Source organism: Amblyomma mixtum, chromosome 10 (assembly GCF_055824585.1).
Source record: "Amblyomma mixtum isolate Tamu chromosome 10, ASM5582458v1, whole genome shotgun sequence".
NCBI lineage: Eukaryota > Metazoa > Arthropoda > Arachnida > Ixodida > Ixodidae > Amblyomma > Amblyomma mixtum.
The window spans coordinates 60,008,014-60,022,896 of NC_143021.1; the positions used below are offsets into that span (position 1 = coordinate 60,008,014).

Genomic DNA, 14,883 nt, shown 5'->3' on the forward strand with positions numbered 1-14,883 from the left:
GACTTCATTCGGCGCGGAATTTGAGCACAGCTGGGCGGCCGAATAGCTCCGAGAAACTGGACTTGACGGACGACCAGGTAGGCAAGTCGGCCTCATGATTTCGGAACCACAAGTTTTCTACGTCGCTAAGATAGAACAGGATGTCACCTAGCTCCGCACGCCAAAACATAGAATGGTAGGCTGGGGGCTGTCCCGCTGGTGACCATGGGCATAACGGACGGCGAGATAAGGCGCGGATACGGAGCTCCAGGATGAGGACGAGAGGGGAACTTACAGCAGCCTCCACCAAATGCAGGAGGGGGTTGCGGCTCAGCAGAATCTAGGTCACTTTGCAAAGTTCAGCAAATGTTCAGGCCAAGCGTTTGGGCTGCGAGTGAGCTTTATGCCTAAGGTTTAGAAGAACGTCAATTTGGGCTAGATGGTGCATTATTTGAGACAGAAATGGTAATAGCGCTGCAATAAGACGTACACAAGAAAGACTGACACAGGACATGCGCTAACTTCATGTGATTTTATATACTGCAAAGCCAGAAAATATATAGAAAATTCGAGGCATGCGCAAAAAACACCGGTACAACAGGCATCAGCAAAACCGTTCAGGATATGATATCTCAGTCTTGAAAAGGCGGACCGAGGTATCACTCGCGCAATCAAATCCCCTCTTCCTAATGTGGAATGCTTCCAAATGCTCCCGCGCCTTCGCATCTCCACTCCTGCCCAGAATCTTTATCTCCCGAAGCCGTGGCTCACACTTCGTGCATTGCTGGCATCTTTTTTGCCCCTGCCCATGTTCTGCCGCACGATTACACACGAAGCACTCAGCGCAGTGCTGCGAAAAAACAAATGCGACAGTATTTTGTAACCCACTAAACAACCTGTGTAAAATAACCATGCTAACTTTGTATTGTATGTCAATTCCGCTATGTTTTGTGATGTTCAGCAAGAATTGAGGCCGTACGCCGATCACCTGAAATTCTCATTAACAACGATTGTTTTGTTAATAATTGTACTGTATAGTTGTTCTAATGATTGTAGGAAGATGTGTACTTACACTGTAATTTAGTTTGTAACCACTGCTGCTTTGTATGGGCCCCCAGGCACCTTTCAAGCTGTCGTAGAACAGCTTTTACGCCTGGGGGCCTTCAACCTCGAGTTGAAAATAAATGAATTGAATTGAATTGAATTGAAAGATATGCACCTCCTAGATTTGTTAGTGATCGTGCGAGCTCAGCTGCGCAGTCATTAACGCACCGCCCCGTTTGGCTCACATAGGCTTTTCCGCAGGTCACTGGTATTTGATACACCACACCTGTGCAACACTTCACGTACTGCTTTGCCATGTTTTTTGTTGCAGGAGCTATTTTATCGTTCCCAATGCGCGCGCATAGCTGGCCAAACTTTTGTGGGGCAGAAAACACGACCGGTACGCCATGTCGCTTTGCCATTTTCTTCACATTGTGCGCGACCCTGTGCACATAAGGCACCGCTTCCGGTCTCACGGACTATTTGATCGGCTCAGTTGACTTCTGAAACATCGCACACTTGATTTTTCTTAGGAGGGCTTCAGCAACTGCTGCGATAACCGTGCATGGGAACCCCGCCGAAACCAACCGATCAACTTGCCTATCAAAACTCGTCTGCATAGCATGGTGACACGACTTCACGAGAGCCGACTCAAGGCAGAGGCGAGCAATGGCCGTTTTACAGTTTTTGAATGTGCTGATGTGTAAGGCAGTAGCTCCCTCTGGGCTCGAGGGGAGTAACGCCAACAAACATGATCCTCGTCCAGGGTAATATTAAGATCCAAAAACTGTAAGCAACCCCCTTTAAGTAGCTCGTGAGTGAACACCAACCCCCTCCCCTCTTTTTGGAAGTAGGCTAAAACTGTGCTTACTGCATCCGTGTAGGTCAAGTCTTTTTGTTTTTAAAAACAACTAGAAAATTGTCAACATACCTAAATACTTTTAGTACTCCCTTCCCCGTTAATCTTAGTTCTAGGGCGCGGTCAATAAATGCTAGAAAAATGTTATTAAGCACTGGAGCTACGCAGAATCCGATGCAAATCCCTTGTCTTTGGAGGTAAAATTTGTTGTCAAATGAGACAAACGTCACACTAAGATAAATTGATAAAATCAGAAATTGACACGCCTGAGGCGTTCTGGAATCTAAGAGCACCGTTACTTTCTATGGCATCGCTCACGGAAGTGAACAACGCATCGTGGGGCACCGTATAAAACAAGTCTTCTACATCCACTGAAAAAACATAACCAATAGAGGTATTTCCCTCCAGAAGCCTAACATCTTTTGAGCTTTTTGTAGCAAAAGGATCATGAACAGTAAGTGAGCTCAGATGCTTCTGTGGGAATTTGCTAAGAACAACCTGCCACGTACCATTCTCACTGACCACAGTTCTCAAAGGTATCGACGGTTTGTGCGTTTTTGCTGTAAAAATACAGAAAAAGCATTGCATTTACTGTTACTGATGTCGTTTGCCAGCCTATCTAATTCTAAGTCCATACACAACAGGATCGCCTTCCCTTTTACCCTCGTTGCGCTAGCTTTCAAAGGAACAAAGTTCTTGGCAATCGCTTCACCTGCTCTTGTTCGGAAATCTGCCTCGGGGAGCATGGTGGATTCGTGGTTGACGATGTTGACGATTTTATAGTTTTTAAAAAACAAAAAGACATGACCTACACGGACGCTGTAAGCACATTTTTAGCCAACTTCCAAAAAGAGGGGAGGGCGTTGGTGTTCACTCGCGAGCTACCTAAAGGTGGGTGCTTATAGTTTTTGGATCTTAATATTACCCTGGGCGAGAATCATGTTTGTTGGCGTTACTCCCCTCTAGCCCAGAAAGAGCTATTCCCTTACACATCAGCACATTCAAAAACTGTAAAACGCGCCATTGCTCGCCTCTGCCTTTAGTCGGCTCTCGTGAAGTGTCACCATGCTATGCAAACGAGTTTTGATAGGCAAGTTGATCGGTTGGTTTCGGCGGGGTTCCCATGCACGGTTATAACAACAGTTGCTGAAGCCCTCCTAAGAAAAATCACGTGTCCGATGTTCCAGAAGTCGACTGAGCCGATCAAACAGTCCGTGAGACCGGAAGTGGTGCCTTATGTGCACAGGGTCGCGCACAATGTGAAGTGGCAAAGCTACATGGCGTGCCGGTCGTGTTTTCTGCCCCACGAAAGCTTGGGTAGTGTCAGAAAATTCGGCGCGTTTTTGAAACAAAGAAAAACACCGCCGCGCGCACGGCGTCTCGCCGGCGCGAGCCGAACGGGGGAGAAGGAAAACCCCCGCTGAGCTCGTCGCTCTCTCTCCGCTCCTCCACCGCTCACCGACACGGCGTGCGCCGAGGGAATGAGTCATCCATGCCGAAGATTGCTCTCGAACATCCGACTGCTGACCGGGGGAAACATCTACTACATCGAACATCTACTGCTGACCGGGGGAAAAGGGCGTAGCCTTGCGTGCACTAAGACACGTCCCCCTCGCCCGTCGGCGGCGGCGCCACGCCAGAACTAGCCCGAACCTTCGCGAAACATCTCCCGACTCTCACCAATGGGGACGCGCGGCCAGTGAGAAGAGGGAAGGGAGACAGCACTGCCGATGCTGAGTGTATGTGCGCGCCTACTCTGGCGCGTAGAACAAACAGACGTGGAAGCAAGCCTATAAAAGAAGGCGTTGACCGCTATCAGATTAGTCCGGGCCGCCGTTTAAGCTTCATCGAAGCGCGCGCGTTCGACTCCCAGGAAAACACCACTTGGCCAGCATCGGACCAACGAGGCAACGTTCGCCAGTCTGCGGGACGGCATCGTCGTTTAACTCTGGTCGTCCGACTGCCGCAGTGCACGGTGAACAAATTGTGTTTTGTTTGTTTACCTCTGTCTCTTGTGTTAGTGCACTTTAGGTGCAATATTTCCTTTGAGTATTGTATTCTCTCTCGAGTTCAACATTGCACGAGTTGCATTGTTTCGTTAATCACTTTGTATGTGTTTGTACTAGTGATTCTGTAATCCTCTGTATCGTCTCTTGGCTGTATAAACTTTGTTTCGTTTGTGAATCTTTGGCTCCGACCCATTCTCTGGCTTGCGACCGGCGAAAGCTGGGCACCAAACGCCCAAAAACCTCTTGTCACTTGGTAGCTGGTCTCCGCTGAGTTTGCCACGCTGAGTCAAGGGCATCTCCTCTGAGTCCGAGACCGCCACTCCCACACGCTCTAAGGGTGTCTGGGAACTTCGCGCTGAAAGGTGCGCGAAGTGTGGGCGACATATATTCTGGCGTCCGCAACTGGACGTTTGGTGTTTGTAAGCACAGAGAACGGAGAAAGATTTCGAAGGAGTTTACTAAGAGGTCGTAAACGAATGTTAGCAGCAGAGCGATAATCTGAGGTGCCGCGCCGGAGCGGTTACTGAGGTACACCGTGTAGAGGTATCCATTGGCTTGTATGTAGAGTTCGGTCTCCAAACATGAGCTTTAAGGAGCTAAAGGAGCTAATAGAGGCCGGCCTCAAGATGGGGATGACCGGAGCTTAACTGCGTAAATGGGTGGACCAGGTGAGGGACAGAAGAGCTCGAGAAGAGAGAGAAAGAATGGCAGAAGAGACAAGAAGAGGCGGAGAAGCTCTCTTTGGAGCGAGAGAGAGAATGGCAGAAAAAACAAGGACAGCGTGCTAGAGAATCCGCTGGGAAAGAGGGGCAAAAGAAACGAGAAGAACAGAGAGAACGTAAAAGGAGAGTGGAAGAGGCCGAAAGAGCTTTTGAAAGAGAGATGGCAATCAATCAGCAGAAGCTTGCCGAAATTCGCCGTTCGAGGAACGTCAGAGATCCAGTGGAGCTTAACCCCGGAGAACAAGGTTGGAAGACTAACGAGTCTGTTTTGTTGACAACCATGGAAGAGGTTGTAGCTAGCTCCACAAGTCAGTTTGGTTGTGGAACAGCCTGTTCCTACAACTGAAACCACCGAGAGTGAAGAACAGACCTTAGTATCGCGTCCTCAGGAAACTGAATGCGTAGCTACTACCGAGGTAGTAGGCATTGAGGTAAAGGCCGACCTAATGCTGCAGTCAGAGGGGACCCTAGGGTCGCCGCGCGAGGACGAAGAAGCAGTTCGGATCTCTATGGGGGAGTCCGAGTGCAACACGTGTGAGTCTTGCAGCGTCGACCACGAGAAAGAGTGGTTAAGGGGCACTGAGGAGAGCGCACTCAGATAAAACTCGGAAACCGTTCCGAGTGAACCCTCGAGCGGCGAGGAGGCCTTTGTCGATGAGGAAGGTGAGGAAATTTTTGCCTCTGAGGAAGGAGAACGTGCAGCAGAAGGAGAGGAGCAGACCGGGGATTGGTCTCTCTACGACTGCATTGAAAGCAACCACCTGACGGAAGGAATTCAGGAAGCAGTATTGAGCAAATTTAAGGAGCATGAGTCACCAACGGCTAGCGAGTCACGCTCAGAATGCCCCTCACGAGGAAGGCGCCCAAAGCGAAAGAAGAAAATATCAGAAGGAACAGGAAGTTCAAGCCAGGAAGAACCGAAAAGGACTGAATCAGAGGCTTCATCGCGAGAACCCATCTCGGATGATGCATGCAAAAACGAATCGGGCTCGGCCCGAAGTAGAGCTTGGAAGAAAGTAAAAAGAAAGAGCAGAGTTAATGACCGCGCGGCTGAGCTCGCACGATCACTAACAAATCTAGGAGGTGCACATCTTTCGCAGCACTGCGCTGGTGTTTCGTGTGTAATCGTGCGGCAGAACATGGGCCGGGGCAAAAAAGATGCCAGCAATGCAAGAAGTGTGAGCCACGGCTTCGGGAGATAATGATTCTGGGCAGGAGTGGAGACACGAAGGCGCGGGAGCTTTTGGAAGCATTCCACATTAGGAAGATGGGATTATATTGCGCGAGTGATACCTCAGTCCGCGTTTTCAAGACTGAGATATCATATCTTGAACGGTTTTGTTGATGCCTCTTTTACCGTTATTTTTTGCGCATGCCTTGAATTTTCTATATATTTGCTGGCTTTGCAGTAAATAAAATCAGACGAAGTTAGCGCATGTCCTGTGTCAGTCTTTCTTCTGTATGTCTTATTGCAGCGCTATTACCATTTCTGTCTCATATTTATGCCTAAGGATCGTCGTCGTCTTTCACCCCCACAGTACACCACAGTGAGCGAGCGCGCTTGCTACACTAGTTTCAAGGCATAGGCTCCCTGGAAACGGCATGCAGATTCTATGCCAGGAGCTCCCAATTTGGGGGGGGGGGTAGTGGCATTGGGTGGAGATGCCTTTGAGAGCGCATTCAAATCGGACCCAAAGCTCTCAAATAGGCGCGCTGATCTAATGTTCCAAAAAGCAACCCCGACTTTGAGCCGCGCCCTGAGGAGAAAAAGAATGCGGCCGTATAAAGTTCGTGTGCTCCTCCACGAAGTGACAGGCGCGGCGGCTACAGTGTTCCAGAGCGGAACAGCGATTTGCTGCTGACCATGGCAGTTCCTCTTGTCAGCGATCAGACATTGTTGCACCTTGTCGGTGCGGCGAACCGAGATACCTGAGAGAGATTTCCTGCTAGGAATGGGACCTCCCACCCTGCCTCACTGTTGTGACTGGAGCGTCTCAGCTTCCTGCCGCTGTTGCGCAGAGCTGAGTGAAGAAACGGTCGAGGTGACTTTGAGTCAACAAAACGTTTATGAACAGCATGTTCAAAGCCATTGCATAATCGGTGCAATGACCGAGAGCACAAAGGGCTAGCACAAAGGAGTAGGGCGATGCACTGGGAGAGCGTCTCTGGCGTGCTGTCTCGTCTGCTACTATTCTGGTGCTTCGGCTCAGCGCATCTGTTTTTATAGCCTCCGGTGACGTTTGTAGCAGCCATCCGTTGGAATCCTCCAATCAGGTCGCATCATTGGCCACCGTTCGAATTATACGAATGGTGGAGAGGTGTTCCCCTTTGAAGGTTTGCAGCTTTTAAAAGGCTGCCGGCGAAGTGTCGGCTGACTGTCGAGCCGAAGCTAGCGAAGGGAGTGGGCAGGGTCTGCGCCGGGCGAGGATGACCAATGCTGCAAGCCGCGACATGTCCGCGAGTCCGGGTTTGCTTTGCGCAGTGGTGGGCGCACGGCGCTGGTTTACACGGAGGTCAGCGGAATGCGTTCTCAAGCACTTTCTTTTCCTCAAATAAATAGCCACTAACAACAACTTCATTGCGATTGACAGGGAACAAATTTGCTGAAACTGCGGCCGACCGCCGATGTCGTGCGGCGTCCTCGTCGGCACTGTCCGTGACTGGGGCATGAACCTTCGGGACAGAGCCGAGCAGCGTGGCCTGGGACTGGGACGAGCAGCGTGGCCTGACTGGGACGATAGCTGCAGGCTCTTCGATTGCTTGTCTTAATTACATCAGTATAGAATGTTTGGTGCATCTGCCTTTTGGTGCCCGCCGAGCGCAGACGAGGCTGAACTGCTCTGGGAACAATTTGGCGTACATGTACAGAGTCGATCACATTTGTCTAGAGCGCTGGAAAGGTGCCTGTCGAGGGAATGAAGAGAAATTATGAAGCAGGTATCGACTTTGATTGATAATGCTTGCGCTGGAGAGCAGCCGAATAGAGACGTGAACCGGACTGGCACCAGCGCCTTACCGCTAGCAAAGGAGCTGCGAAAACAGTTCAGTTCATTCGCTGCGCAGCATACCGTCCGAGCGCACTAGATAGTTGTGATCGAATCTTTACGTATTAAAGAAAGCGTCCGTTTGGAGCTGCCGTCAACAAACTTGTATTTTATTTAGATATATGGGGTTCTGAGAAGATCTGTATTTCTTGAATTAGGTTCTAAAATCTTCGTAGATGACACTGATTCCTTGGCCGCTCTGAGCTCGTCATACCGCACCTCCTTGTTAACTACGAATACTCGGGCAAATTGCTGGTCCGAATGGTCCAAATGGGCGTGGTCACGCCAGCACACAGTACGAAAGACTATCTGGTACTGAAACTGGACGTTTAATTCTAAAAAGAAAGCAGATATACAATGTGAAGGAGTCCGTACAGACACCTTGCCAATCCCAGGACAAGGTGCAGGAACCCTTAGTAGCCCGTCCTCTGCCCACAAATGTGCATCGAGAGTACGATACTTATTTGTGGCGCTTAGTGTGCCGCACAGCATAAAACGTGATGTCAGTGACGAACGGTATATTGCGTTACAAAAAAGTATGAAGCCCGGTTTTGTGCGAAAAGTCGCACAAGCTTCGAGCGTACAGGTTTTTCGTGAGCCACAAGTGCAAACTGCAGTCATTGTTTGAGGACAGGCCTGCCTCTTGAAGAACACGAACGCGGACCAGCGAAGTTCCTGGGCATGTCCACATTAGGTGGTGGACATTGGGGTCGGAAGCGGGTGATTAACAGTGAGGGCATTTTTGCGGTGCAGGAATCTTGTTACTTTGCCACTGGCTCCGACCCGCAGCCGCCTCAGAGAGAGATCCACCCGTAATAGGTTGGGGGTAAGGGGGTAGGTACACGGGGTAATAAAAGCACGTGTACGCTGCCTGAGGGAGGCTGAAGATGTTAGATGTGTCAGAAGGAGATCTGGTGTTAAAGAGGCTGTTTGAGTTTGAGGAACGTCAGTCGAACGAGATATCATTGAATAATGGAATTGAGTGGGCGAGTTGGTTTTCCATCTAAGCGCTTTGTATGTCTTTCCTTTTCTGTCGTCCTTGTCCTTTTAAGCGCTTTCACTCTCAAGAAGAGATACCAGGTAAACTCCGACTTCTTATGACGAGCAGGCTTGTTTGATGTAATGTGACAGTAGTCCCATGGAGGTGGTAGAGGCTCGAAAATTGGACGAAGAGAAACTTGACGCGCTCTATTGGGTGTCGCTGGGTTATTAAATCTTGCAGTGTGTTGAGCTGCGCATACTCCTGGAGCAGACAAATAGGAGTTGCTCGGGGTAGGCCAGTAATGACTCGCATGGCTTTGTGGTTGACTGCTTCAAGGGTGAACGAAGTACATAGGTGCACCTTGTACTTGTGGACCACTGTCGTTTTGTAAGTTGTTGAAATTGAGCCTGATATAGGAGGCGAGGTTGAAAGACAGTACGAACAAGTTGACGAGCTGTATCTCAACGGGCACCTCTAAAGCGATTGGCTATTCTGCGGATGAGGCCGAGCGTGTTTATAGCATTCTTGCGCACAGCTGACACCGAGCCATGCCTTCGCCTGAAGCATGAACGTGCAGGCCCAAAACTTTGGTATGTTCCACTTCAGGAAGTGGTGCATTGTCAATTGTGAGCACGAACGGAGTGGCTTTGAAAATACGGCGGCCAGCTTTATTGCCCACATGGACATAGCAGGATTTGGAGAGGTTGAAGGAGAGGCCAGTGTCGGCAAGAAAGTTTTGAGAAAGATTAAGGGCATTTTGCAGGGAATCTTGCTCCACCTGAGTTGAGCGATTTGTGGACAAGAGAGTGATACCTACACAAGCTAGAACCTGAACATTAGAAAGGGCGGAGAGACTGTGTATCAGAGGAATGAATGCGATGTTAAATAGTGTTGGGGCTAAAACTGAGCCCTGCAGTACACCGCGATTAGAAATGAAGCGGCCTCTCGGTTTATCATTACCGCAGATAGCTAATGTCCGTTGGGAAAGAAAGGCAAGAATTGCTCGACACAGCTGCCAGGGTATTCCAAGTGATGACGTAGTGTTGAGAATGGCTTCGTGGAGAATCTTGTGCTAGGTCTGTGTGATATCTGTCGCTAGGACTGTGGGAATGAGCCTTAAAACGTTGTAATAAGGTCCTTTGTAGCAACAATATATTGAGCAGTGCTAATATTGAAATCAGCTGCACAGACTAGTCTTAGGTTCTCAGTATGCATGTAGTCAATATGTCGGAGAAGGTCATAAATTAATTTTGAATGCCAACAGCGCAAACAACGCAGACAAAGTAGAAGAAAAGACAGCACAAGCGCTTGTCCTGTGTTTTCTTCTACTTTGTCTGCGTCGTTTGCGCTGTTGGCATCCAACATGTACCACCAACTCGCCCGTTTGGCTATAGTCATAAATTAAGCCGATGACGTCTAGAGGCCAGTACACTCTTACACAGAACAATCAGCTAACCGTTTTCCAGGACGATAATGAAAAAAAATTTGACATCGCAATGAAGCAAACAGCAGTTCTCATTGTACCAGCTTTCTTTATAGAGTCAAAAAGTCTACATTGCCTTCCTTTGCTCACTTTGTGAACCATCTTCCCGCCCTCTCTCTAACATGGATTTCAGTCTACGATTTTATTCAACTCGAAAGGAACTTCAATAAAACAACTAATTTTCATATACTTGCTATGCGCCAGACGTGTGATGATCTGTAGAGCAGTTGTGTGTAGCAAGCGGATGTGGAAGCTGTTTAGGTGGAATGTTTAAGGGGATTCGCCAAGGTGGAGCAATTTTATTTTATTTGAAATGCCCTACAGGCCCTTAGGGTATTCTGTAGGGAGACATGAAATCTTCAACACGGCGTTTGTGAACGTATAAGTGATATAGAAAGAAAAATACGACCCAGGCTAACAATTTCTGAATCATTAAAACAGTATAGAGGAGGAGATGACACCAGATATGTTAGAGCTGATTTGTAATAAGAGCATAACTGCTCAATAGCATACGTCGAAGTGCACCTGTCCTTTGTAGCCTTGTGGATGTGCTCCAGTGGACGCTAATCAGTAATTAATCCCCTCTTAGCCACCTCGGGGTGTTCGCCGGAGCAGTGAACTAATACTTATTCATGAGAGCTGCTTCACAAGGAAAGATTCGTAGTTAAACAAGCAAAATGCTATGAGATACCAGCATGGCTGTTCAGCGCAATCTATCGCGGACTGGAACGTATATCAATGATACTTATATCAGCCTAAACTTTGATTGTTTTTTTTCTTTCAGGGGATCGAACCTTATTAACTGGATGTGGCTAAAGTTCTTCATTCTGCTAGCACCACTGCTGCCATTGGAGGATCCTACGTTAGCGGGATTCTTACCGTTGGTGGCCTGGTACCACAGGCGTGCAGAAATGCCACATAGGGACATTCTCTGCATGAAGATGGTTGAGCATTACTTCAGGGACCCTTTGGATCGTGTTCTCAGAGGAGACGAATACTTGGAATCTACGGCTAAAATAGTAAGGATTTGTCATTGCTTAGACAAAATACTATGCGTACATGTGTCGACAGGTCGCGCAGTATGGTTCGAAGAGTGAAAGCCGTGTCGAGGTGCATAGAGTACCGCTCAGGAGGCTTCTGTCTGACGCGGTTGGACGGCGTCACAGGATAAGATGTTTTGCACCTCAGCCCCTGTGAGAAAGTCTCAAGTCTTGTGGCATAAAAAGAATAGCCTTGCAGACGAAGACGAAGATTCATGCTCTGTCTAGTTTTTTTTTCATTGTGTTTGTCTGTAACGCTTTTCTTTTTATTCAACTCCATTCAAATAATTATTACAATGAGCACATTATTGCAGAGGAGGCGGAAACAGGCAAACAAAGTGTCGTGAAGAAGTATCACCCCCTTTTCATTCTTACATTGAGAGCAGTGGCGCTGTTTGAAAGAATCACGGTTCACCAACTAGCCTGCACGTCTACCCCTGTAAGCTTATGAGCCATAAAACCCTATATAACTAACTACATAATACCGATGGGTACAAAAAGCTGAAAACTGGAGAAAACTAAAATAAAGACCAATACCGCCACAAAAAACATTGTACATAAACACACGACATTTAAGAGAACATGAGGGATTTAAAAATGAGAGGCATTTCTAACCGTAGAGACAGAGCGCATTTCTCTTACCAAAACAGAGAAACATGGCTATGGGTCGCATTGCAGGAAGCAGCAATATTTAGGGCAAAGAAAAGAAGCTGAAAATCTTCTTGCTAATACCAGCCCAGAAGAACTGTCCTCAAATGTTTCTATAACATCAGGGTATTTATTTAAGGACCAGGGAAACTAGCTGGCCCAAATTTCCACTCTGGCAGAGATTGTTGTCCCCCGGAAATATGGAGCAAGTTTTATAGTAGTAACACAGCGTTGACAAATCTAAGTGACAAATCGGAGAGGTCCTAGCAGCTGCGTTTTTTGCATGATTCGCCTCAATTCTGGAGGAGAAAAGGGTTGCCTCAAATATTTTCAGGTGTCGGTTTGTTTGCGTTCGACTGCTAACGTGTGAGAATCTGAAAACATGAAAGTGCGAGTCATGCTACGTTTTCGAATTACTGTGAGTTATGACTATGAATAAGAAGCATGACTATTCATACTTTGGTATACAACTGGTATTAGGTTAGTTGTAAAGTGCTGAGTCATGCTATTTTGCAGAAGTAATGCGCCGGGTCATACATCATGACTAGGACTACGCGTCATAACTGCGCTACTTGTGAAGTGCTGAGTCAAGCTAATTTGTCGAATTGTTGAATCTTGAGTCATTAGTATGACTGCGCGTCGTTACTACGCAACATTGTATGAACTCTAACACCTTACACTGTGGGACACGAAAAAACAAAGCGTGCACAAACCAACCACAACCACGCCAAGACCACACGAGGAGGTTGAAACACTTCGCACACCGGGTTTGCGCGGCGCCAAATGTGACGGCTAGTTTTTAGTGCTTGTCTCGTTTTATTCCAAGACAATGCTGTTGCCCCCATTTGCTTTCACGGTATTCGTGCGCATGTCAGATTCTTCGTTTCAGTGTTGACGTAGTGGCAACTATTATGTATCTGGCTGTTCTTCTAACATTGGCCACTCTGCTTGGCGCTCAGGCTGCACTATTTTGTGAATAAGCCCACTGAAGAATATAGGAAGTTTTCGGTCTCAAAAACAACTTCTGATGGCCACGGCAAAGCATTTCGGAGAGCAGAGTGCAAGAACGATAACGGGTGCTTCTTCATAGAAGGAGTCGGGCTTCTTACACGAACTCTCAACCTCCGTTCCTCTATTTCCTTCCATCCGAGGAGCCATCCAAGCAGATATGTAGTGTTTGTTCGTTCACGCTCATGGCTGCAGGAAAGGGTTGTTATCACTTTTGTTCGTGACGCGAGAAGCGACCACACTAATCTCGATTGATCGCAGCCATGAAAGGCTACATCTAGGTTTTCCAGATTTCTGTAGATGATCTTGTCTTGTTATTTGGAAGTTTCCTTGCCGGCTTTAAATTGATCGATGCCGCGAGCGGCGGACATTCGTAGTTCGACGATTGACGAGCACGCTTGTTGCTTACGCCGCCACCGAGTGATTCAGTTCTTTTGCGGGCGCAAGTCAGCCCAAATAAAGAGCTTCGTTTGCAAGTATTCCTGGTGTCTTCCTGACCGGTGGACTGCCGTCACTACGTGACATCTGGTGGAGGTGCTGGGTAGCCTTCCATGTACCGGACACCCCCTACAAGCCGTGACGCCAGCCCTCTGAGTCATCAACCGCAGGACCTGAGTCCAGTCCACCGGGCTAGCCGACGCCTGCAAGGGGACGCACCAGGGTTCGGGAATCTGCCGGACCCTACCCGGAAGCGGAAGCCAGCCGCAACGTCTACCATGAGCTTGCCCCAGACGACGACTCCAATCATTCTTCACCAGTCCCGGGCGCCACTAACCTTCGACGCTTCGCCTGGCACCGACCCCGAAGAATGGCTGGAGCAGTTCGACCGAGTGGCTATCTTCAACAACTGGGACGATGCCACGAAACTTAGGTACGTCTTCTTCGCCTTGGAGGGACCAGCAAAAGTCTTGTTTGAGAATGAGGAAGCTAACCTCACGAACTGGGAAACCTTCAAAGAGCAGCTTTTAAAGACCTTCACGAACGTCGTGCGAAAGGAGAGAGCGCAGCAGCTGCTACAGTCTCGCATACAACACCCGAACGAGACCGTTGCAGTGTATACTGAGGAGATGAAGCATCTCTTCCGGCGTGCCGACATGAACATGAAGGAAGAAGAGAAGGTGAAGTTGCTTATGCGAGGAGTTAAAGAGCAACTCTTTGCCGGCCTCGTCGGCAACCCACCGAAAACCGTCGCGGAATTCTTAGAAGAGGCATCCACAATGGAGAAAACTCTTGACGCCCGAGGCCGCCAGTATGACCGCCAGCAGCGCTTTTTGTCAGCAAGCTGCATGGACACCGCTAACAACGATAACCTGCGGGAGGTTATACGAGGCGTTGTGCGAGAGGAGCTCCGACGATTGCTGCCAACAGGAACGCAGCCGCAACTTTCATCGCTCACTGACGTCATCCGGGACGAGGTTCAACAGGCCTTGGGTGTGACGCCGACACCCACGCAGCCTCTGAAGCCCCCAGCCATGACTTACGCCGCAGCTGTGCGCCGTCCTGCACCTCGACGACGGGACCCAAGCCCCTGTCGCCCTCAGCCAGCTGCGTTGGACCGCCGCCCACTCGCCCCAACCGGCCCGTCCTACGAGCGACGCGCGCAGCCGAGGAAATGCGACGAGTGGAGAACTCCCGACCAGTGCCGCCCACTATGCTTCCACTGTGGCGAAGCCGGTCACGTCCTCCGGCACTGCCCATACAGAAGACTGGGCATCCGAGGGTTCTCTTACGACGCTCCACGACCCCGACCCGGCCAGCGACCAGCCGAAATCGAGGAGTTTTTGCGTCGAGAAGAATACTCATCGCCGAGCCGCCTATCACGTTCCCCGTCGCCATCGTCCCCGCGCTTTGTATCTCCTAGCCGAGGTTACGCCGTGCGTGGACGCTCCCCCAGCCCCCGAAGGTTAAACTAAATAAAGCAGCCTCTGGAGGTGAGGTTGCTTCTAAGCGCAATGACAAAGATCCTCCATCGACGAGCACTGAAGACCGTGCCTCAACTACGACGACAACACCGACGACGACGACACCGACAACTAAATAAAGCAGCCTCTGGAGGTGAGGTTGC

At 49.1% G+C, this 14,883-nt stretch overlaps 1 protein-coding gene across 1 annotated transcript in view; it reads left to right on the forward strand.

Annotated features, from left to right (window-relative positions):
- The window catches only part of LOC149325902 (uncharacterized), a 405,896-nt gene that overhangs the window by 271,011 nt on the left and 120,002 nt on the right, over window positions 1-14,883 (forward strand). The window contains exon 11 of the mRNA XM_089562519.1: window positions 10,907-11,141. Within this exon, the coding sequence (XP_089418645.1) occupies window positions 10,907-11,141 (235 nt within the window). The remainder of the gene's footprint in view (window positions 1-10,906; window positions 11,142-14,883) is intronic.